The 26,729-nt window shown below is 38.2% G+C and overlaps 1 protein-coding gene across 3 annotated transcripts in view; it reads right to left on the minus strand.

The window, feature by feature from the left end:
- The window catches only part of Slc4a4 (solute carrier family 4 member 4), a 366,043-nt gene that overhangs the window by 194,545 nt on the left and 144,769 nt on the right, over positions 1-26,729 (minus strand). For all 3 annotated transcript variants that reach the window (XM_070012959.1, XM_070012960.1, XM_070012961.1), the window contains exons 4-5: positions 16,008-16,143; positions 4,282-4,442 (exon numbers count right to left, since the gene is read on the minus strand). In XM_070012959.1, coding sequence (XP_069869060.1) covers positions 4,282-4,442; positions 16,008-16,143 — 297 coding nt within the window. The remainder of the gene's footprint in view (positions 1-4,281; positions 4,443-16,007; positions 16,144-26,729) is intronic.

Here is a 26,729-nt window from a genome sequence, read left to right on the forward strand (position 1 = left end):
ATAGGTATATATTTGTTTTTGTGGATTTTATTTTTCTGAATTACTTTTAAATAAAATATATTAGTTTTCTGATTGGGAAAAAACAATGAAGATAATGCTATATTGGAAATATAAAACAAGTCACAAACCAAAAAGAAAAAAAAGAAATGAGACACACATCTGCCAATGTACATAGCTCAGGAACGCCCTTACATATAAAAATCAGCTCTAAAAACAGAGCTACATTTTCCTCATCCATTTCTCATTGCAATAAAATACCTGAAATGGATTATAATTCTTTTTTTTAACTTAGGAGTGGAGGAAAATTTCCCTAGACTTGATTTCATATCTGGGTGACATGCTAGAATTACAATGATGATGCTAAGAATAAACCTATTTAAATAATCCATGAAAATGATGTTTGATCCTTTATACTTCTAAGATAAATTTTTCTATTAGCATGCAGAAGGGATTCTTCTTCAAGAGAAAGCACACAGAGGCCCTGAGAAGAATCAGAATTAGCCTGGAAGTTTTATGTAAGCAGGACAAGTGACACAGGCTTAAACAGACAGCCACCCACACTACTCGGCCCCATTCGGTGCATGGTCCCTCAATGTTGCTGCCTTTGAGCCTGCGGGTGGGGGTGTCTCTCATAGGTGGCCCAAGGAGCCGTGGTAGCAGGTGAATTCCAAAGATGGATGAAATCTATGCTACTGTTTTCTTGCTATAATCATATTTGCCATTATTTCTTTTTCTTCCCATTTGCTGAAGTAGAATTCGGGTTTGGAGGGGATGCATCTTAAGACCGGGCTGGGTATAATTCTCTGCTCAGAATTGTCAGCATGATTCAGGACAAAGCAACTCCACCTCACCCTTTGCTCAAGAAAAAAAGATTTTCTTAATAACAAAATAATAAACTCTAACTCCTCAGTTTACTGTGAAATCTTCTGGCATTTAAAATGAAATAAGGGCTGTTTACTCTTCATGTGTGACCCTTTGTCAAGGTTTGGGTTCTTCCAGAGGATTTGTTATTTTTTTTTTAGCCAATTACTCTCCCCAGTTCTGCAAATCTGACCCTTTTTTTACCGTCCCTTTGTTTTGCTTGTGATGGGTGGTTTGCCTTTGAACTCTTTCTCTGTATTATCAGCACCAGAATGACAACAGTGTCCCTCTGCCTACTTGCCCCAGGGACTGTGGAGCAAACGTATTAGTGAATGATGATGCCTCAAAGTGACCTAGCCATGTCTAATTTTATCATGTAATGACCATTTTTTTATATAAATGCATGGTGGTTACAGAAAAAGTTCACAGCTGATAATACACAGTAATGGAAAATTTCTTGGAAGGCAGGGATCGGAAAATCACAGTTCAAGGCCAGCCAGGCCAAAAATGTTTGTGAGATTCCATCTAAACAAATGGTGAGGCATGCCACTTGTTATCCCAGATACTAGGGAAGCACAATGGTTTAGGCCAGTATTATGAACCCATCACTCCAAGTGTAAAGCAAGGTCCTATGTTGAAAATAGCCAACACAAAAAAACAGACATTTCAGGAGGCTGAGATCTAAGGATCCGTTTGAAGCCAGCCCAGGCAGGAAAGTTCATGAGAATCTTATCTCCAATGAACTTCCAAAAAGTCAGAAGGGAGCAGTGGCTCAAGGGGTAGAGCATTAGCCTTCAGCCAAAAAGCTCAGGGGCAATGCTCCATCTTTGAGTTCAACGATCAGTACCAACAGGAAAAAAACAAAGTCATGAAGGCAAAAACCTCAAATATTATTGATCATCCTTTCTTTCTTTCTTTCTTTTTTGGTCCGTTGTGGGGCCTGAACTCTGGACCCAGGCGCTGTCCCTCAGATACTCAGCTCAAGGCTAGCACTCTGCCACTTCCAGCTTTTTCCGCTTATGTGGTGCTGAGGAATGGAACCCAGGGCCTCATACATGCAAGGCAAGCAACTCTACCACTGAGCCACCTTCCCACCCTGATTATCCTTTCTTTTTTTTTTTTTCTTTTTGGTCAGTCATGGGGCTTGAACTCTGGGCCTGAGTGCTGTCCCTCAGCTCTTCAGCTCAAGGCAAGAGCTCTACCACTTGAGCCACAGCACCACTTCCGGTTTTCTGGTGGCTTACTGGAGATAAGAGTTTCCTGCCTAGACTTTCCTTCCTAGGCTGGCTTTGATTATCCTTCCTTAAATGTAGTAGATACCAGAGCTTCTCTCTTTAGCAATTAGGTAGTGAAATTCTAATGTATTGTGAGAATCTATCTTCTACTACACATAAAGGATCAGTTTCTCAAGTCCAGAAGCTCCACATGTGGCTACATGTGAGGCTGAAGCTCCTAGGACAGTTCTACAAAATAGCTCAAGAATATAATGCACTCTTAGCTTTCATCACCCTTGTTGACCAGCTCCAGACATAATAAAGCTGGTCCACTGTGCTTAGCTCTGTCTACCATACCATTTGAAATCTTTTCTCCTATTCATGAAGTCCTTGAGAATCTGTCCACCTTATTTAAAATCTTCCCTTACCTTCTATGAGGGAACGCATAGAAAGACCTGGATAAACAAATTTTGCTGAAAGTGTAAGATGAATACATATGATTATCTCATTCAACACTCATAACAACTCTGAAAGGTCCACCTTCATTCTGCCTTCACAGATGAAGAAACTCAAAAATGCAAAAGAATTAAGGTACTTGTTTTGCCCAGGGTCATCCACGTTAACAAAGGAGGATATTATTTGAAACTCTCCATCTTTAAACCCTGTCTTCTTTCTGTACTACCATTCTACATCCGGTGGAATTAATATATGACCCCTTCTAGGTGACAGAACTTCAGGCAAAAAGCTCACAAGCTCTGATGATACAAATGAGTCCTGGCATCAATGACTGATTCAGTCATTAACCCATAAGGCCCTGCTGATTCACAGCCCTCTACAACCTTTCTCTGTCCACAGCTAAAAGCCTAGTCCAGAAACTAGACTATTTCCTATCTCACCAAAGATTGTAACTATATTTTGCAAATCATGAGGGTAAGTTGCAGAGAAGCTCACTGCAATGTCTAGGGACAGAGTTCCAAATATCCAATGCTGCCAGGCACGCCTGAAATCCTAGTTCCTCAAGATGCTGAGATCTGAGGATCACAGTTCAAAGTCAGCCGGGCATTAAAGTCCTGACACTCTTAGCTCCAATAAACCACTAAGAAACCGGAAGTGGAGCGGTGGCTGAAGTGGCAGAGCACTCACCTTGAGCTGAAGAGCACAGGGACAGCGCCCAGGCCCAGAGTTCAAGCCCCACGACCAACAAAAAAAAAAAAAAATCCAATGCTTAGACTTCCATTCTGATATAACCCAGATGGGACAGTAAGAGGGCTTTGTTGAAAATATTAGTCTAGTAAATATTCATGAATGAAGGGAAGAAATACAAATATGTGTGTAAACAACACGATTCTAATTGTAACCAAAAACAGTAAAAACAACGTGAAAAATGATGAACTGAAGTTGAGGCTTAAGTGGTAGAGTAGCTGCCACACAACCTAAGGCCCTGAGTTCAAACACAGTATCACCAAAACAGAAAGAAAAAAAGGAATCAAGATTCTCTTGTTATAAAATTGCAAAATACAAAAGAAAAGGTTAGGAAATAAATTTAGAAGGAAATATTCCAAAATGTTAACAATGGCTATAATCATACTCTCTCTCTCTCTCTCTCTCTCTCTCTCTCTCTCTCTCTCTCTCTCTCTCTCTCTCTCTCTCTCTCTCTCTCTCTCTCTCTCTCTCTCTCTCTCCCCCCCCCCAGGCATATTTTTTTTTCTTAAAAGTTGTCTGAGCCTGGATACCAGTGCTCACGCCTATAATCCTAGCTACTCAGGAGGACTGCAGTTCAAAGCCAGCCCAGGCAGCAAAGTCCATGTGACTCTTATCTCTCCAACTAATCACAGAAAAAGCTGGAAGTGGAGTTGTGGCTCAAGTGGTAGAATGCTAGACTTGAGCACAAAAGCTTAGGGACAATGCTCAGGCCCAGAGTTCAAACCCCAGAACTAGCTCCCCCAACTATAGATAGATAGATAGATAGATAGATAGATAGATAGATAGATAGATAGATAGATAGATAGATAGATAGATAGATAAAGTTATTTGTCTGAATTTTCTAATTTTTCTGTAATGAACTTGTTCTAGTTTCACATATAAAAATAAGAAATAAATGTTATAAGATATTCAACTTTAGGTACACTAGTAGACATATGCATTGGAGAACATCTGTGAATTTGTAAAGCTAAAAAGTCACAAGAATGTTACACCTCATACTTACCCACCAACTGTGGGAGAGAAGAGGCCTCCCGGTCGAGCATGATCGACCCTTTCTCCATGCAAGTCCGAAGCTCAAATAAGCTGTGTAAAGACAAGGTGGCCACGTGGGGCTTGCTCCATCTCTCCCCACCCTGTTCCACTTTTTCTTCGAACTTAATCCACCTAGGAAGATCAAATTAGTGAAGAACAATTAAAAGCAATCCAACCTCCTTTGGAAATAGTAATGTTAACAGAAGTATCTCTCCTCTTACTAGTAGTACTTCCACATGCTTTTTTTTTTTTTTTTTTTTTTTTTTTTTTTTTTGTCAGTCGTGGGGCTTGAACTCTGGGCCTGGGCGCTATCCCTGAGCTCTTCAGCTCAAGGCGAGCACTCTACCACTTGAGCTACAGCGCTACTTCTACTTTTATGGTGAATTGAAGATAAAAGTCTCACAGACTTTCCTGCCCAAGGCTGGCTTTGAACCGCAATCCTCAGATCTCAGCCTCCTGAGTACCTAGGATTATAGGCGTGAGCCACCAATGCCCACCAACACAATGCATTTTTTGTTGATGTTGTTGTTGTTCAAGGCTGAGGCTCTACCACTGCAGCACACCTCTACTTAGTTGTAGTATTAGGCTTTGTCTTCCTGGGCTGGGTTTTTGTTCTTTTTTTTTTTTTTTTGTCAGTCGTGGGGCCTAAACTCTGGGCCTGGGCGCTGTCCCTGAGCTCCTCAGCTCAAGGCAAGTGCTCTACTACTTGAGCCACAGCATGACTTCCAGCCTTTTCTGTTTATGTGGTGCTGAGGAATCAGACTCAGGGCCTCATGCATGCAAAGCAAGCATTCTACCACTGAGCCACCTTCCCAGACCCCTGCCTTTTGTTTTGTAGAGAAGTAAGAATAACTAGGTCACCACCTCCTCTGAAGAGGAAAAAGGCAAGCCAAAAGAAGTCACAGCATCTTTGCTTTGCTATCCATCAATATACAATCATGAAATCCCTAAGAACAACCAGCAAACAAAACTTGTTAGTGAGGTAGAAAAAAATAATGTGCTTTTCAAAATTCTCTTTGTGGGTAGAGCCTAGTGTAAAAACCTCCAGCACTGTGAGCATCATTTTTTTTATTGTCAACGTGATGTACAGAGGGGTTACAGTTACATAGGTCATAGGTATGTTTCTTGTCAAACTTTTTACCCCCTCCTTCGTTTTTCTCTGACTTTCTCTCCCTCCATCCCCTCCAAGTTGTACGGATCATTTCTAACATATTATCTTGTGAATATCATTGTTGCATTGGCTCCCCCTTGTCCTTTGTCTCCCCATTCTGTTGTTCACCTTCCCTTCCCTAATTCAGATAAACGTTATATGCAATAATATCCAGGGTACCAAAATCAAATACAGTGACAACAGGAGATAAACCACAGGGCAAAGAACACACAAAAGAAACCAGAAATCACATAGTATATTAACAATAACAACAACAAAGAAAAACCTCTTGTGTCCATGTCTTAAGAGTTCATTTTGCGGGCTGGGAAGGTGGCTCAGTGGTAGAGTGCTTGCCTTGCATGCATGAAGCCCTGGGTTCGATTCCTCAGCACCACATAAGCAGAAAAAGCCAGAAGTGGTGCTGTGGCTAAAGTGGTAGAGAGCTAACCTTGAACTGAAGAGCTGAGGGACAGTGCTCAGGCCCAGAGTTCAGGCCCACAACCGACCAAAAAAAAAAAAAAAAAAGTTCATTTTGCATCATCTTATATGGTCATATATATATATATATATATATATATATATATATATATATATGAGGTGGATATACACATATATATCGAGAGAAAGAGAGAGAGAGAGAGAGAGCGCACTATTGAGCTATTCTGTTCATCTGCTAACATTATCCTAGATGTAAACTAATTATGACAAATAAGGGAAACCATGGGACTTATGTTTCTCTGAGTCTGGCTTACTTCATGCAAGGCAGACTTATATATGGAGGAAATAAGTAATTAACCAATATTTATCTCAAATACTACAGAACCATGATGTATACACAGCAGTAATAAGTATGGAAAAATCCCATTGTGAGGCTCAAGTAGGCTCATCGTGTTTTGTCATGTCTTTTGCTTAGTTATGTCTTTCTCAGCTGGTTATAGTCCTACCTCATTGGGATTCTACTAGAAGTCTGGCTCCACATGTGTTTAAAAAGATACAAGCTCAGTGAAAAACCAATCTCCTCTGACACTAATGGAGCTTCTGTTAACCTCAGCATAGCCGTAGTTTCTGCTTTGTATGATTTCTAAATACTGTAACAACATAGCAATAGACAGAACTCTTTTAAGTCTAATGAGAATAAGCCATCTTTAGGAGCTTTTATATCTTATATATTATATTACACATAGATCCTTCTAGGATGTTAAAGGAAATAGGAAACTACTGCCTTTGACACCTGCAGGAAAACATTTCTTTCACATTAAACCTTCTGAGAGATATTGGGAAAGATCATGAGAGGGTTAAAAATTGGTTTTCTACATTTTTCACCCAAAGGTTTAATGATTGAAAAATGTTTTCCTAGAAAAAAGCTAAACACTCACCTAACTCACTAAAGATGAGAACAAAGGGCAGAGATCAGAGGAAGCTCTACATACGGTATTATTTATAGAATGCTTACCAACCCCTGAGGAGAGGGAAAAACACATTAGTAGAAACAGAAGTGGAAATAGATCAAAAGATCAGCCACAATGTCAAAGAAAAACTGAGAATTATACTCGGTCTAAAGCTCAGGATTCAGAAGTGTTGTTGCCATATCTAAACCCTCCCTCAACCCTCTGGTCACGAAAAACCTCATAGCCCTACAACTTCACCTGGGTCACCTTAATCCAACTATCTCAACTGTAAGACAATCCTTTCTCCTTCAGTTCACAGAAGTAAAAAATGAAGTTATTTTTATATTTACTTCAAAAGTTAAAATGTCAGTGCCAAAGAGGGTCTAATACCACAAACGGGACCTAGTTTATTTTAATAAAAGTTGTTCAGATACACTGCAAAAAATGAATGCGACAACTAATCTGTGTGTATGTGGTTGAACTGTTTGTAAACTCAGCTAGAATTAGAGCCGGTAAAACAGAAGGAACTGAGAGAAAAATGAAAAATGTACATCAACACACCTATAGAATTCTAAGGGTATAAGCAAAATAATAAAAGATAATTAAGATAAATAGGACTAATGGAGACTAAGCATGTCATAGAGTATACCACATTGCTTTACTTTAGTATTTCTCCTCCTTGCTTACAGAACCTATAACCATGTTTGTTAGTATTTATGACAGGAATCATTTCATATCTTGTAATTTATTCTTCAAGAGAAGACTTCAGAATAAAACCTGATCATATATTAAATCAATTCAGTGATTCCTCTTTTTTATTGCTAGAAATATTCTTATCAGCTAAGAGATAAACTGTTTGGCCACAAAAGTTAAGCCCAACACGAATAAGGGCCAACTAAAAATTCATTAAAGTATAATACTTTAGATAGTCTTTAATTCCCTATTATTATTCCTAAATGAGTCCCCTCTTCATCAATTGCCATCAACTTATAGTGGTAATTTATTTCTTAAAAGGCAACTTTTGACTTTTTAAGTTAAAATTAAACATAAATAAAAATGAATAAAAAATAAAACTAAGCATCAGGGGCCTGGCTAAGTGGTAGAGTGTCTACTTAGTAAGCATGAAGCTCTAAGTTCAAATCCCAGGACCAAAAAAAAAAAGGAAAAGACAATTGAGCATTACACAAATATGAGTATGTGACACTGGGTCATTCTTTCCATCATCCTTGCTATGATCTGAATGTGTATGACCTTAAAATTCCTATGTTAAAATCTTAATGTTGAAGTCAATGATAGTATGAAGTCAGGCCTTTTGAAAGTGAGCTGACCTTGAAGGTAAAACCTGCCTGATTGGAATCAATGACCTTACAGAAGAGGCAATAGATAGATAAAGTAGGAGGTACCTCCTACGAACAAGGCGACCCCCATCAGACACCAAACACAGTTGCCTTGATCATGGACTTTCCAACTTCTAAACTGTGAGAAAAACAAACTTTTCAAGTCTATAAACTACATAGTCTATGATGTTCTGTTATGGTGGCCTGAACAGGCTAATATAACCCTCAACTATACAGAAAATATAAATTCAGTTAAATTTTCATTAGAAAGAAAAGAAGTAAAATCACAAAATTCCTTTGTAGCCTTTTTATTTTCCTATCTCCATATTGCAAACAACCTGACTAAACTTAAAATATGAATTTTTAAAATTTTAAAAGTATATTTAGAACCAAGCAATGGTGGTTCATGCCCGTAATGCTAGCAAGTCAGGCAGCTGAGATCTGAGGATCTCGGTATGAAGCCAGCCCAGGCAGGAAAGTCTATGGGACTCTTAAACATCAAAAAGCCAAAAGTAGAGCTGTGGCTCAAGTGATAAGAGCATTAGCCTTGAGCACAAAAAGCTCAGAGACAGAGACTAGGCCCTGAATTTAAGCCCAGGACTAGCACCAAAACAAAAGTATATTTAGAGCCAGTACATTTAGAGCCAGGCACCAAGTGGCTCATACCTGTAATTCTAGCTACTTAGGAAGTTGAGAACTGAGGACCATGGTTTGACGCTAGCTCAGGCAGGAAAGTCTACAAGGCTCTTACTTCCAATTAATTTCCAAAAAAGGCTTGAAGTGAAGCTGTGGCTAAACTGGTAAAATACTAGCCTTGAACAAAAAGAGCTCAGGGACAGCACCTAGGCCCCGAGTTCAAATCCCAGTACAGTCACCAAAAGAAAAAAAAATACATTTAGATATTTTAAATCTCAGCTAGGTTGGATTTCAGAATTGTATTACTCAACTCTTAGATTACACCCACCCTTTAGGTCAAGACTTAACCATGACCGAATAGAAATGAAATCTAAAAGCTGATGGTTACTTAGAATCTATATTCCTAAGGGGGAAGTATTATCTCACAGCTCAGCTTCGCATCTATTTCACTTGGCTGTGATGATGTCATACCATAGCACAGTTAATAGCACAATGGGAACTCTGAGTAATGCCCAATAAAGGCCTTTAAAAGAAATAACTCCGGTTTTTCAGGGAATGATTATACTTTCAACATATGCATTTCAGCATAAAATAACAGCTTTCACGTTTAAATAGACTGTTTGCCTATTGTTTCATTCAAGAAACTGCATTTTCTGGTTATCCTTCTCACATAGCAAGGACAAACTTAAAAACAAACTGAATACAACTCAACTCAGAAGCCATTAAAGAGGAGGCGAAGGCAAAGGTACCAAAGGTCAACCTATCAGAGTGTCAATGAATCTGCAAAGGTGCTTTACAGCCATGTAATTACATTAAAAACAAACAGACACATTTATTGGAGAGCATACTAAAAGCTACTATTACCCTTCCTAATAACTATGAATAGCCATATATTTGTAGCAAGTTTCTGACTTCTTCTTTTGTTTTGGAACTTGACATATAAAAATTAATTTCGCAAGTTTTTTTTTTAATGCCTACAATTACAAAACTGTTATACCCTTGGAAGAGCAGATTGCTAGGTGAAGTTTATTTCTTCCAAGGTCTCAGAAGAATAATGATAAAGTTCTTTGCAGTTTTAACACTTGAGTGACTTCCAACAAACCAGTATTTCACTCATTTGTTGAAGAAACAGAATGCCCAGTGGGAATCACTGAATTTTGCAACTTTCCAATCATATGATTAAATATAATTAAGAAAACACAAGCCCTCTAACTTAAAAACCTGCCAGTTTTACTGTGGAAAATAGTCATGACCTTTGCACTAGAATTCATTCCAACTAAGTGAAACTACTAAAATGATAAATGAATTTCTTGATAATTAAAAAGTGTCTCCCATACATAAAAAGAAGTCAATGCTGGTCCTTACCTGGGATAAATGAAGTCTTTAAGGAAAATTCTTGAATTTCTAGATCAACTGTGAAATGTAATGCATATAATTACCTAGATATAACTACCTATAATTACATAGAAGGTTAGATTTCTTGAGTCTTTCCTTACAGAAAGACTCAACTTGGGCTGAAATGGAATTTCCCAAAGTAATCAGCAGAGAGAAGACAGAGAGATCAGTGAGGATTGGGAAGAGAGCCATCTCTCTCTCTCTCTCTCAGAATCTACAGGATAAGCATTCCTGTTTCATCATGACCTCAAGTCAGTTCTCCAAAGGTGAGCCGGGGCAGGGCAGGTAGATTTTGAGCTGTGCCATGCTATTGGACAGGAATCTTCACTGCTCTCTCCCCTTTGTCGGCTTGTGTTTGCGGAAACTTGTGACGGCTTTCCTTTTTACTCAAGATTGACAATACAGTTTGAAATTACACGGAGTAAATGATCTTTAACATGCATCTATTTATCAGTGGTTAAGTCCAGCACTGGTCATCCCAGAACGCACTAAACAATTTAATTCAAATGAGTAAATAATTGGACAAAGAAAAAGAGTCATTCCCTTCCTCACATCACTGGGCCATCAGCATAACTGAACAGACCATAAGCTCCTATTTTACTAGTTTTGCTAATAAGCCCATTACTTATTGCCACATTCTTAATGAGGAACATAGGCATCCTCATTAATTACAAATGATATCATGTTAAGTACTGTATGAGAATAAATGTCATTTTTTTGAATGACTAAACATTCAGAAATAACTTTTGGGAAGAATGATTGACATTTGCTAAGTAACACACATCTATAATCTCAGCTACTCAAGAGGTAAAAGAACAGGAATTCAAGGCTATGCCAGGTAAAAATCAGTTTCAGATCCTATCTTGGAGAAAAGAAAAAAAAAAGCAATCTGGTAGCTCACAATTCTAATAAAATCCCAGCTACTTGGGAAGCAAATATCAGGAAGATCACAGTTTGAGGACAACCAGATAAAATATTAGTCAGAACTCAATTTGTTTAATAAGCCATGCATGGTAAAACACACCTGCCATGAAAGCACTGTAGAAGGCATTGATAGGATGATTGTGGTATGAAGCTGGGGGTGAGTGGGGGCGGGGACACGGAATATAAGGCCTATATGAGAATTAACTAAAAGTAAAAATGGATAGAGGCTGTGGTTTAGATGGTAGAACACCTGTATTCTCCCAATATCACAGAAAAAAGTAACATTTTTGACATCCCATTAATCAGATACATATCTCAAATCTGATAAATCTACACTTTGCACACTCTTCAACACACACACACACACACACACACTATTGTGAACGATCTATTAGAAATTCAGCATTGTAACATAGAAAAGATAGGTGAAGAATCTGAAAAGGAGGGTTAGAGTTGAGTGTTATTTTAAATTCCATGTAAGTAAAAACTTTTCTGGCAAACTGTTACTTTCCAAGATGAAAAGAGGCATCTTCACTATTATTGAAAAAGTTATTGTGAAAACAAAAACAAAAAAATCAACCTGCTATTCCTAAAGTAAGATTGAAGCCACAATAATGCTGAAACATTGCAACAAGTAATACTATTGTTCAAACAAAAATCATTAGGCAATTGAAAAGTATAGAAACTAAAAAGGCAAAGAAGTATGGGTCCTGTGCTCTGTGGAGTGTAGACTCTCACTAAGAGCTATCTCCTCTTTCTCCCTCCCTGCTCTCTGGAATAAAATTCTCTTCCATCTGGGATGTAAAAGAGTACCTACTTAGCCTGTATGGGGTTCATTCCCTCACCCATACACATTACACACTACACACACACACACACACACACACACACACACACACACACACACACACACACACACATGTCTGTCAAGCAGAGTTTTCACAGGAAAGATAACAGCTCTTGAATTTAAAAGTTAGTCAGAAGGAGACGTGTGTCACACATCTTCATATATAAAACTATTCCCTTCTAAACACCTCACTTTTACTAGTCTGCTAGGTATCACAGCTGGACATCACAAAGGGAACATTATTGTAGAAACACTCTGAAAGCAGAGTGTATCCCTAGAAGTAGACTGCTAATAATATGACCGCTTCAAGAAGCATGACCATCTCCAAGCCTCTCCATAGAACTTTAGAGAGAGGAGCAAAGTAAGGATTCTGTTTCTACATTCATTCCTTCTCTCAATTCCTAGTTCGTGAGCATCACTGGGTACCTGTAAATTCTAAGCACTAGGAGTGCAGTAGTGAACAAAACAACCCATAATTTCTGCACTCACAGAGCTTCCATTTTATTTGGAGGAGACAAGAGTGAGATATCAAGATACATGATACGCTAAATGGTGCTAAGTGCTAAAGGAAAATAATGAAGTATGAAGGACATGAAGTGTTGGAAGAAAGTGTTGGAGAAGGTAATCTTTGAATGAGGGCCTGAGTGAAGAGGTGAGCCATGCACACAACCGAGGTGCTGTGAGAGAAGAATTTCAGACAGAGGGGATGGAAAGTGGAGAGTCCCGACCAGAGTAGCATGACCGGCCAGCAGGCCTTGGGCAGGCTGACCAAGAGAAAGAAGTCAAAGTGATCAGGGTGAATAGTTCACGAGGAAAGTAAAGATAGGTGCAGAGAGACTAACTGGAAGTATTTACAGAAATCTGGGTCAAAGAGGAAAGGTAGCCTAAACCAGGGTGGCAGACTTATTGACTGTGAGATACCTGAATATCCAAGTATCTTTGAAGGTGAAACAGAATTTTCCAATTGGTCAGATAAGAGACAGGAGAGCAAGATGGGATCAAGGCCCAATATTCTGAATGAAGCAACTAGAAGTATGGTGTTATTTGGTGAAGTAAATCTGGACATGTTCAATGGAAGACTCTTAATCAGCCCTCTAGTTATCTGATTTCAATGAGGAAAAAGAAGTCTACGCTACAGATGTAAATGCAGACATCATCACCTTATTAATGAATTCATTTGAAACTAAATGCTGATCCTTTTCTGAGCTTTATCAATGATGTAGGTACTGGCATTCCATAGCTATCAATCCAAAAGAGATGAATTATAACAGAACTCTAACTTTGTTCAAGATTTCTAAGACACTATTGGACTCTGAACCATTATTTCTAAGGCAGTCAGTTCCCAACTAATCACGTATTTAGCAAACATTTATTAAACACCTCTTATGGGAGTACCATAGTGAATGGACACACGTAATGGTCCCTGACTTCACATGAAGTTGTGCAATGAGAGAAATCAAAATATTACAACTACAACTAATTAGTAACTGATTTGACAAATCTTAAATAAGAGAAGCTATAAAGTGAATACTTTTCCTCCCTGGACCATTCCCCTCAATACACAGTTTCCTGCCAACACTCTTCCTCACCAGCAGTCATCTCTGGGGGATCATTCAGGTCACCAAAATGGCATATGTTCCCTCCAAAAAAAATAATCTTTGGGAATGTTTAAGAATTCAAGGGCATCCTACTTTACAAATCATAAATGAAAATACTATGACTGTGCGTTCAACATTGCATTCTCAGTGACAATGAACCATGATCTCTTCACCCTTTCAGGAACAGGAATCCTGTAAATTATAGTCTACGTCTGACTTATACCAAAAACAGAAAAACACCCCACATTCTGGTCTGTGGTAACTACTCACAGAGAACTTCAAGATGAAAATAGGAATCAAAGTAACCTTAGAAGCACAGCTGACTGTACCAGAATACCCACAGGGGATGAAATTTTAGAGTAATAAAATATGCATGATGTTGGAGAGGATGTCACCTGGTAAGATGCTCATTTGATAGAATGGACTACTCAAGCTTCGGAAGGCTATAGTATGTGCTCGACTTAAACAAGAAGACAGCAGCAAACTCTAGACTAAAATATCTCAACACTTTACCAATCTGTAGTTTCCATCAGGAAAGAAGGAAAAGAAAGATTGCAACAGAGATATTACTAAAAGGTTTTCTTTGAATTTCTTTTAAAAGATATTTTAAAGATTTGTAAAAAGTGTACTTTACCAAGGATTTTTACTATACAAGTTATTGTTTTGAGGAAGGTCCCAAACTATAAAAGGAATTTCAAGAGACAGAATTAGAGATGGAGTAGAAATGGGTTACCAAAAGCTTTTTAAGTAAAAGAAGAAAATATTAATTATTGAACAGACAAGTTTAAACACGTATACCCACTGTCTGTAGTGGAAAGAAAATTCCGCAACAAATGGAAAAGAAAATGCTTTTAAATTGGGTCTCTTCCTTAATACTACTGTAAGGGCCAATAAAATGTAATGCCTTTTTCTTTTCTGACTATAGGTGAAGTTATGGAAGATAAGAAGTTCTCTATGAATTTTACTAAACTTTAATTTATGAAGCTTCTGTATTTAAAATATCAAATAGCTACAGATATTCAGTAGTACTTAAAATTGTGAAAATAAAAATAAAGGGTATAAGTTTCAGGACCTAACCAACCACACATCATCAAATAGATAAAGTTAAAATAGAGAATATCATATGTAAAACTTTTAGTAGACTCATCTAGAAATACTCCTGAGTCACTGCCTTCCTCATAGTTTGTTTGCTTTTACTGATCAAAAATAACAACTTCTTTCTGACTTGAGAAAGACCTACCTAGAACAGAAATGCAGTTTCAAATCCATTTTTCTATCTATTGCTGTGGGACTATCACCTATATTTTTTCTTTATTTTTCCTTAGCTCAAAAGTTCAAAAGCTTAGATATAACTAGTAGTCCTTAAATTGTAGAAGATACGGTGAATGAATGCAATTCAAACTTTTCAACTTTTACAGAGAACTGTATGGTTCTTTAACCACTGCTGTACGCCGAAGACCTTCATATGTATGCTTGATGTGTGTACATTTATTCAAGAGGCACTGGCTGAATCTAGTAAGAAAAATACAGATAAACACTATTTTGGAGAAGGCAAACTACATTGCTATCTCTTTGTGCTAATGACAACAAGAGACAAATACTGTGCTATTATGTCACGGTCACTCTTTGTAGAATTGTGATATGCCACAGAAAAAGACTGAGTCTGGAACATATAACAATCTATATGTAAAGAAAAGCTCTGCCCCATACAACTCACAAAACCTTAAGATTCTTGAGGCGTGCTTAGGCTACAAAGCATTTCCAAACATATATGTACAGATATAATATGCATGGCATAGTTATACAAGTATTATTTTATATAGCATATATAAATATTACATATAATAGGAATTATTATCTACTATTTATTTGTAATGAAAACAAAGTTCTAAAAACATCCTGCAACTGATACAGAACTAAATATAAAAATAAATTGAGGACTCTAAACTCCAAATTTTGATGAATGCTCTCAGAAGATGACGGGCTTTTACTTGAAATTATACCAACTTTGACTTACAACCATTATTATCTTCATAACAACTCTCCAATCAGGGAGTAGGAAATAAGCCATTCCAGATCTCACTAGATACCTTGGCGTTTGGAAATACGTGGAGATAAATGCGTTGGCTATCATCTCTGGGTGCTTCAGTTTATTACAAAGTATCATATAAACTGAGATTTACTTCCATTCCTTATAGAAGTCAAACTCATGTCAGTACATAAACCATGCTCCACACGGAAAGTAAGAGGAGCTTTGCATCCATGTCAATGTAGAATGAAAGATCCAATAGTCACAGATGCCTTAGCCCAGCCAACATCATATCCATCAGCCATTCCAGCACTAAGGCCAGTCACAGGTGAGCCCATCTCCCTTGCACGCATTTCCCCAGGTCAGCACTACACACTACTCTTCATGCCTCACCTCGCTGTCTCCTTCCACTCCATCTCCTGCCCATCCACGGCCAGCAACTCATCCAACTCGGTGAAAAGCTGAGGAGGTGCTGGGCTGTCATCCTCCTCTCCCAAGATGAATCGGATGCGTTCTGCCGCAGGAGAGACTGCAGAAGTGAAAATACTGTGGTTAAACATTGGCTGGACCACCCTAAGGAAAGTGTAGCTTCGGGCTCTTCCTCTCTCCCCAAGGTTATTGGGCTTCCCTTCCAAATTGTCAGTGGACATCTTTGTCGCTGAGGCTCCCTTCTGCCCAACCTAAAGCCAAAAAGAAATCAAAGCCTGTCTCTATTCCTTTAGTCCAAACTGAATCTAGATTCTCCACCACTCTCGGGAACAGCACGCCAGAACTGTGTAGCCTGTGACAAAGAGGCTTGAGCCCTCAGATGAGCTGAGGTCCAGCCACGGATTCTCCTCCCCACTAATGACCTGTCCAAAATTCTGTGACAGAAATCAGCTTGAACCAATCACTTTTTATGGAGCAGTGGGAGGAGCAACAAGGCACCCCAATCCTGAGTTTCCCTTGGGTCCCCACCTTCTACCCACCCCTCCCTCCCTCTGTCCAATGTCTACATACTGGCCATCTCAGCCTCCTTACTGCCTACGACTGACTAACTACAAGGTTGATGAAGGAATATTTAACAAGATGGGCCTTCTTCTTTACATAATGAAAGGACCCAAAAACATTTAGTCACACTTCAGTGCATTTGAAAAACAAGCCCAAGTAAAATATTGCAGACCTGATGGGGGGAAGAAGAAGAAGATTTTCCAACACACTTAAGCACATAATTGAATGCCCTACTAGTTCCTTTTGACCCCATCTGCTGAAAATCATGTAATGAAAAATTAACTAGAATTCCTCCCAAGTTGTAGGTAATGTTCTTTTGCTTTAAAAGAGAGAGAAATAGAAGAAAATGGGACAGAATAAGAGAAAGATAAGCATTTGGAAATTGATGGTTATATTACAAAACTAAGGAACAGATACTTTTCTAAGCTCTAGCTAAAACAAAGAGTGACATATACATGTGAATGGAATTCACATGTATATTATATAAAAAAGTATACACAAATCTGTAGAAATACATGTATACACGGAGCATAATAAAATATTCAAATCTCAATCATCTGAAAAACTACAGTAATACATGACAGGATAATAATCCATAGATCAAAATTTATTTGCTACAAATAAGCCCATGAAAAATATTCGAACTAGTTACTAAAATGGCATCAATGAATAAAGAAGAATAGTGACCAATATTCAGGAATCATCTCTAAAGAAAACATCTCTTTAAGGAAATCTGGAAGTAAAAGCATATGCTGTAAGCCAGTAATTTTTCCCTGAAAATGTGTTCACTCAGGAAAATAAGTTAATTCAAAAATGTTTCAATGGCAATGTTTATTACAGCATCACCTACCATTGAGAAAAATGAAAAAATCCTAAATAACTGCAAAAGAAACTGATTAATGTATGGTACAAATATACAATATGATACTACATATATACAGTGCCTAGTATTAATGAAGCCCTGGTTGTGATTCTCTTTCATAATAATAAGTAACTAGCAAAAAGGTGGAGCTAAAGGTGTGGCTCAAGTGGTAGAGCACAAGCTGTGAGCAAAAAGACCAAGTGATAACACAAGGCCCTGAGTTCAAGCCCTAGTCCCAGCATACACACATCAAAAAACTGATCCTATATTAGGGAAAGAAAAAATTACGTGTGAGTGTGAGTGTGTGTGTGTGTGTGTGTGTGTGTGTGTGTGTGTGTGTGTGTGTGTGTGTATGTGTATAAATCTCCATAAAATAAACCTTGGAATTAATGCAGCTCAACCCAGCTACAACACATGTATATTTCAGTTTCCACACTGTAGTTAAAAAACAGTATTTCCTTAACCCATTCCACATTTCACTTAACATTGTATATCAACTCTATATAAAATACAACTTTTTCTTCTAGCTCTTCTGTCTGCAATTCACACTACATTAACTAACCAGTGTGCAACCTGATCACTGACCAGTGATGGTACTTGTATCTCTCTGATGATCATTGGCCACTGGCTGCTCTTTATTCAGTTCACTCACTTACAGCTAAGTGTGTAGTTGTGTTGCCTTCTGGTCTCCCAAAGGGAAGTCCACACTGCATGGATAATCTAGACACAATTGGCCAGCAAAGATAAAAAGTACAGCACAGAAATGAAAATAGATATCAGAAGAAAAATTTGGATCCAATATAAATGGAGACAGGAGATGATCTGGTTGGGTAAAATGTTGATAATCCTGCCACTTTCCATATACAAAGGTCTTAGTGGAGGCAGACAACATATATAAGAAGGGCCTAGAATATAGTTCAAGTAGCAGATTGATGCTTAGCAAGCATCACTCTGGGTTCTGGGATCAATCCCCAGTACTGTAATTATACCGGGGGTGGTACTAGCCTGGGCAAAGTTAGCATACCCTATCTCAAAAAAAAAAGTTTGAGCACATGATTCATATAGTAGAGTATTTGCCCAGCATACATGAGGCCCTGTATTCAAATCCCAGTAAAGGAAAGTATGTGTATCCATACATATATACATATATATGGATACACATAGATATACATATACACATACAAACATGGAAAGTAGTTGTGATGAAAAGGATTGTATCTTAAAGGACCTCTAATAGACCATTTCTTGACACAGAAGACACAATGCATAAAATACTATAAGCTCTTCCAAACTTGAAAAACATGACAGTTAGTCTAGGAATTGAGAGGAAAAAGAAATATTTGCCACATTTCATAAATTATACAAGAGGAAAGAGGCAAGTATTATTCAAACTACTCCCAAAAAAATTTCACAAAGAAAGAAACTAATTTCAATATTTCCTTTTTATTTTATTTTATTGCAAGGATAAGTAATTTCAATATTTCTAATGTTTTAAATTACTATGTATGAAATAAAAACTAGCTTTGCTCCTTTTCCTTCCTTTCCCTATACCTTTAAAACTAACATCAAATGATTCGATTGTGGGGAGACAGGGAAGACAGTATTAGGGTTTGAACTCAGGCTTTGTGCTTAATAGGCAGGTGCTCTACAACTTAAGCCATGCCCCCACCCCTTTTTGCTTTGGATTATTTTTGTTTTGTGTATTTATCTAGCTATCTATGTATCTACCTATCTATCTATCTATCTATCTATCTATCTATCTATCTATCTATCTATCTATCTATCTATCTATTTATGCCAGTCCTGGGGCTTGAGCTCAGGGCCTGGGCACAATCCCTGAGCTGCTTTTGCTGAAGGCTAGCACTCTACCACTTGAGCCACAGCTCCCCTTCCAGCTTTTTCTGTTTATATGGTACTGAGGAACTGAACCCATGACTTCATACATGCAAGGCAAGCACTCTACCACTAAGCCACATTCTTACCCTGCATTAGTTATTTTTTAAAAAGGTGCTCATGTTTATGCCTGGGCTGGCTTGAACCACCATTTTCCTATCTATACTTCCTGTGGCTGCACAGCTGAGACCACACCAAGATTTTATTGGCTAAAATGTGTTCTCTCAAACTTTCTTTGATCTCTCAAACTTTCTTTGAAGATCTATCTCACACTTACCTTTCTTATCTCTGCCTCCTGAGTAGCAAAGATTCCAGGAGTAAGCCACTATGCTGGCTATGATTTGAAAATATTTAAAAATCAAGGAGCAAAAGTAACCTTTTCCCATGGATTATTACAGGGTTGCCTTGTCTTAATTTTAGTTTGCATGGTAATTCCTATGATCATGCACTACTACTGTGAAAAACAAGGACATCTTCTATCTACAAGCAAATGGTTAGGTATATTTAAATTAAACAAGAAAAAAATGAATTAATTAAACAAGAATAAATGTTACAAAGTTTCTTTTTAGAACTTACACTTTCTTTGATTTACTTTTCTGTAAATACTATGATGTTGTAAGTCACTCATACATTAATTCAGTAAATATTTTCTGAGTACTGTCTATGGTCTGCATAGGCTCTGCTTTCAGTTCTAAAGATAACATTTTAAAAATGACAAAAAGATCTCATTACTACCATGCAAGTAGAAAAATAAACAAAATTGGTGCAATTAATTAATTTGTGAAGTGAATCAATAGATTAGTACATAAACCAAGAAAAGCTATTTGCTAATTATAAGTGTTTACAGAACATTAAAAAGGTAATTAAGTATATAATAATATAGGGTACAATTAATAAGTTTAATTTTCAGAATTAGAAAAAAGTTCCAGAACTTTTGCATGAAAACATTTACAAGGCCTTGTTGGAGGTATAATTATTTAGGGGATCACATAGGGCATGAAAAAGAAGGGATAGTAGGCAGCATTTGTAATCTTGGTAATATTACACAGATTATATAAAACAGAACATCTATAGTGCTAACGGTTTAAGTTGTCGAACATCAGTGGCTCATACCTATAACCCTAATTACTCAGGAGGCTGAGATCTGAGGAACAGGTTTCCAAGCCAGACTGGACAGGAAAATCTAAGAGACACTTAACCTTCAATTAACCACCAAAAACAGATGAAAGTAGATTTGTGCCTCAGGTAGTAGAGCACTAGCCTTGAGTAGTGCTGTGCGGATTAGAGCTAAGTGAGGATATACATTTACAGTGCAGGCAGGGGATGCTGTTATTTAAGCTGGGAAATATTCCTTGTCCTTCAATAGAAACGTGAACAACACTACCTCGCATCTTTAGAAAGGGTGAGTGTCATACAAGAAGGCATTGCACTGAGGTACCACTGTAGACTATAGAGTTGTACTGCTTGCATCTCAACTCTGTTACCTGCTCCCTGTGAGACCAGAGACAAGCTAATTCACCTCCGTGTGCTTCAAATTCCCGCCTGCCAAAGGAGATGCTAATGATTCGTACAGGAGCTACAATGTAAAGGTTAAATCTTCTTTTAAAATAAATTTGCTATTACTTGCTATCAAATCTCTCTTAGTTTCTTAGAAAGAAAATTCTCCCAGATAGTGGCCTTGAAGGCCACTACACATTGACAATATATAAGGCAGAAAAGAAAAATGCCAAAAATTGTGCATGTTTTGCTTCAGTAAATATAAGTGGTACAGGTGATGAGAATATGGCATGCATTTGCATTCTTAGATATAAGACAATACAAAACAAGACAGAAATAACAAGATCTCCTCGTTAGCCTAACTTTAATAGCTAAGTGGGGTATGTCAGAAAAGTGGGATACTGACAAATTAATCCAATCATGTTTGTCAGCAAGGCAAGTCGGTCAAAGTGAAACCAGATGCCACTGATCTGCCACCATTTTCCTCTCCATTCTACACTGCACTTAGAATGTGTTTGGACTTTTCAAGTAGCTGTACGATTCCCTGACAAGTCCTATGGCAACACCAACGGCCAGGGTCCACATGCAGGTAGAGTGGTCTGAAGGACTGGAGACAAGTGCCCTCAAACCCTACTGTGATGAGAAGGATATTCCCATCACCAACACCCACAGAAGACTTCACTTATACATCACCAGGTTTGCTCCTGCTTAGTCTGAACGTAGCCCCATACTTCAGCTGGGCAGCCGCTCTCCACCATCCACAGGTGGCATAGAGAAGAGGCATGGGAGAGAAAATCCTCTCCACCAACTTCAGCTGCAAGACAATCCACCCTCAGTCTTTCAAGTCATGCTGGCCCCTACCTGTGTATCCAACCCTGTCTCCCCACACAATCCAAGCCTGCCTTGGGACTTGTTTAGTGACCTTTTCTTCATTCTTCCTCTCTAAAATATTAAAAATACTCTTTCCTCTCATCAATAATCCTGGCTTGATTTCCTAATCAAGAATTATAACTTTTCTAATATCCCATACTAATCATTCACAGAACTTGTGCATGAATCCTTTGCTTAGGCACAAATGTACAGGCTGGTTCACATTACCTGACTTTGCATAGGTGACATCTCTCCTCAGCTAGACCACCAAAGCCCTGGAAGGCAAGGTTTTATGCTCCCTCCTCAGGGACCAACACGGAATTATACATGCTTTAGACACTGAGATGGTAAACTAGATATGGCTGAATAAACCTTGGATATTTTTTAAGTAAATAAAAATGTAGCAATTTGCAAAATGAATCTCATATTAAAAACGCTGAAAAGAGATGATACCTAAGTTTCAAAATTTGTCCTTTATCTATTCCTCCCCTTAGATGATCTTTGTTAGGCTGCATATGACCAAAACACAGTGGTCAGTCAATATTGGCTAAGCCTCAAATGCAAGACTGAACACTTCGAGTAAGCAGATTTCCCCGGCTGGTAGGAATCTCCCTGTATTTAGTCTGCCCTCTGTTGGGATATTTACTGGCCCCCTGCTTAGGTTTCTTACATTCCTCACTGCCCTTTGCCTTTGCACACCTTTTCTATGGAACTATCAGTTGAACCCTGAACTAGGTAGCTTTTGGTGCACACACTGGGCACAATACAGTCACAAAAAGAATGGAAAAATGACAACGAATGGATGAAAAAATGAGTAATATATAATACTACTTCAGCTCCTCAGGAGAGATTATTCTCTGCTTCATTTTGGCTCTTTTTGAGAACACCCTAGAAAATGGCCTGGAATAATAAACTGGAAACTCTGAGCCTTGCCAGTAACCTTCTTAGTATATCTACTGAGGACCAACCAGTTCCAGGGCTGCCTCCCACACCAAGATCTGGGAAAGGCTAAGTGTCTTGTATGAAAGGCCATAGTAACACTACTGCATTGTTGGTGGGATGTAAACTTGTTCAACCACTTTGGAAAGCAGTATGGAGGTTCCTCAAAAGACTCCACATAGAGCTCCCCTATGACCCAGCAACCCCACTTTTGGGCATTTACCCAAATGATCACAAACAAGACCACACTAAAGCTACCAGCACAACTATATTTATTGCAGCATTTTTACCATAGCTAAGATATGGAACCAACCCAGATGCCCCTCAGTAGATGAATGGATCGAGAAAATGTGGTATATATACACAATGGAATTCTATGCCTCCATCAGAAAGAATGACATTGCCCCATTTGTCGGGAAATGGAAAGACTTGGAAAAAATTATATTAAGTGAAGTAAGCCAGGCCCAAAGAAACATAGGTCCCATGGTCTCCCTTATTTTCAATAACTAGTATATGTCTGAATCAAGCAGAAACGGTCAGATAAGGTGATGTTAGGGAAATGTTCTATTGTTCCTAGCCATACCTGGGACAATATGTGCAGGCCACCAAACCCAGTCATTGGTCAAGATAGAGTCTCACAAACTCTTCTTCTTTTTTTTTTTTAACCACATTAGCCTTGAACTGTAATTTTCCCCAATCTCTATGTTCCAAGTAGCTGGAAATACAGGCTTGAGCCACTGCATCCATCCCCCTCATATACTTTTTTTTAATTTAATTTTACTGTCAAGGTGATATACAGAGGGGTTGCAGTTACATAGGTAAGGTAATGAGTAGATTTCTTGTTAAATATTGTTACCCCCTCCCTCATTTTTCTCCCACTTTCCCTCCCTTCCAGCTCCCCCCGCCATCAAGTCGTAAAGTTCATTTCCAACATAGTGTCTTGTGAGTATCACTGTTACATTGGTTCACCCTTTGTCCTTTGTCTCACCATTTTGTTGTTCCCCTTCCCTTCCCCAAATCAGACAAATGTATATGCAAGATATGGGGTACCAAAATAAAATATGGTAACAACAGGGGATAAAGCAAAGTGGGGGGGAAAAAGGAAAAAGAAATAACTTCACACAGTGCATTAAAAACAACAAAGAAAAATCTCTTGTTTCCATATCTTGGAGTCCTCCTTAGATTACTTGCTATGATGCCTATAATGTAAATTCTGTGAAGCAGTCATTATCCAATTGTCTATGGAATGCTGCTCAGTACAATGTATCATAAGCCTTCAAAAAGTTTCAATCTGTAACCAGATATAGAAGACATGAGTGGGGGGGGCTATCTTCATTCATTTTTTTAATGTCTACCACACACTGTGGTGGTGTTGAAAGATCACACAATGTTTTTACGATACAGTTGTTGGCATGAACTTATGAGTAGGAAGACGGTCAAGGTAACTGGGGAAATACTAGGAATAAAAATGTAATATGGGTAACTAACAATTCCAAGTGGCTACACCATACCAAGCAGCCCAGCATATTTAGTACTTGGCATTTGTTCATTTCCTATGAAATAGCAACTATTTCAGAAGAGATAGGAAAAGGGGTTTTAGAGGATAACAAACTTGCCATTCATTTAACTAGCAAGTGATATGACCTGAATCCCTCTTGTAATCTTTCCAGGCCCATTTCTTAGCCACCAAGCTCTCATTTCATAAATTAATAAATAAACTAATGAGAAGAGAAGCAGGGTCAAATCAGCATATGGACAGCACAGACAATAAATGGTTTGGATTTCAGCAGAAGCAGAAATCACACTAGCATATGACATAGTCCTAAGGAAAACTAATGAAACATTTGGTTCATTATCCACCAAAAGGCAATTTGTGCATGTGCCCTCTTATTATTTTCACTCTGGGAAGCATACCACTACTGTGACACCCCTCCGGTGGTTTAAAAAAATTAATGGAAGTAATGGTCATAAGGAGCAATTCATATTGAACATGACAAACTGCATGTAAATTCTCTTTGGTGATTAAATGAGAACTCGGAGAATTTGAATTTTCTCCCTAGCAAAGTATACAATCCAATGAGGTCTTAGCTGTCAATGTATAAAGAAAATATAAAAAGAAATAACTGGTCAGGGCTGGGAAGGTGCATCAGTGGTAGAGTGCTTGCCTTGCATGCATGAGGCCCTGGATTTGAGTCCTCAGTACCACATAAGTATAAAAAGCCAGAAGTGGCGCTGTGGCTCAAATGTTAGAGTGCTAGCCTTGAGCTGAAGAGCTGAGGGACAGCACCTAGGCCCAGAGTTCAGGCCCATGACTGACAAAAAAAAAAAAAAAATAGAAATAACTGGTCAATGCACTGTTATCAACTGTCTTAACATACGCAATTGTTTTATTTGTTTCTGTCTTTCATTCTGAGATAAAATGTTTATGGGTAAGTATCATGGTTGTTAAAACTTCTACAGCTTGGCAAATTATCCAGTCAGAATGTTTAATATATAAAATGTTTACATAAAATCCATAAACTTCATTTTCACATTCATAAGAAATAACTGAGCCAAGCAGCAGCACCTCATCCCTGTAATCCCAGCTGCTCACCAGGCAGAGAACAAAGAATCACAGTTCAAGGCCATTCCAGGGTTTTAAAAAAAAAGCGTTTGCAAGATCCTATCTCAAGCAATAGCTAGCTGCAGTAGTACATGCCTGTAATCTCAGCTACATAGAAGGCTAAGAGAGGGAAGATCATGTTTCTAGGCCAACCCAGACAATGAATTTATGAGACACATTTCAAAAGAAAAAGCTGGTAGCATATACCTCTCCTCCCAGATACAGAAGGAAGTATAAAAAAGGAGGATTGTGGTCCAGGCAAGCCAAACAAAAAGCATGACTCTATCTCATTAAATTGACTTTTACATTCTGTATCATGTCAGTATGTGATAGAAAGATAGACATGAATTTTTCAGCTAAGATTGACAGATTGATACCTTGTTTAGACAGGACAAGTGTTTACTATATAAATGAGTAAAGATATTTTTACATTAAAATATAATAATTACAACAATAAGGACTAAAGATATGGTTTAAGTGATAGAATACCTGGCTAACAAGCACAGAGCCCTGAGCTTAGACAGACCCCAGTACTAACAAAATAAATAAATAAACTAAATTACAAAACTCCAAAAGCCTACAGATGTTTAACACACGCTTTGCATAGTGACCATCTAGTGATTTCTGCCCACTCAGCATCCCTTCCCTCTTTTTCTAACAAGAGTATCTATTCTCCTTTGGAGAACTGGAATCTTTACACTGTGGGTTCATCCATCAGCAGAACCAACTCCCTGCAACCCATGTCTGGACAGTGAGACTATCACAACAAAACGGTTCGTTTTTGAGTGGGCACTTTATCTAATTGAAGCCAGATGGAGTAAATAAAGTGTCAGCTTTTTTTTTCTGGAACTGTTGGGAAATAAATTTCCACTTTATGCTGAGAGACTGGATGGTAATAAAAGCTGTGAAGTGCAGATGGTCATCTTGAAACCTTAAAGAAATAGCTGTTTGAAAATAACACAAACAAGGAAAAAACTCAGAACCACGGGAAAGTTCCTGATGGCACAGCTCACAACACCTAGATCCAGCCGTGCCTGACATCAGTGGATTTTTGATCATTTTTTATAACTCTCTTAATGAAATGTGATCTGAATTTTCTGTCACGTAGAACTAAAAAAGTACTGATATACATACTTAAGATTCCACCTTATCAGGTTTGACCATAGCTAATTTCATAAGCTAGGTATATTATCAGATTTACGCACAAATAATTTGTGAGGCTATTGGCAATACTAGCGTTTGAACTCAAGGCCTTGAACTTGTTCAGCTTGCTTGGATGATGATTTACAAATGAAGCCACACCTCCAGCCCGTCTTTCTGCTGGTTATTTTTGGAAATGGAACCTCACAGACTTTTCTGTCCAGGCTGGCTTCAAACCATGATCCTCTAGATCTTAGCCTCTGGGTAGCCAAAGTTAGAAGTGTAAGCTACCAATCCCTAACTGAATCGTTTTTTTTTTTTT

Source organism: Dipodomys merriami, unplaced genomic scaffold (genome assembly GCF_024711535.1).
Source record: "Dipodomys merriami isolate MVZ:Mamm:240054 unplaced genomic scaffold, mDipMer1.0.p SCAF_9, whole genome shotgun sequence".
Taxonomy (NCBI): Eukaryota; Metazoa; Chordata; class Mammalia; order Rodentia; family Heteromyidae; genus Dipodomys; species Dipodomys merriami.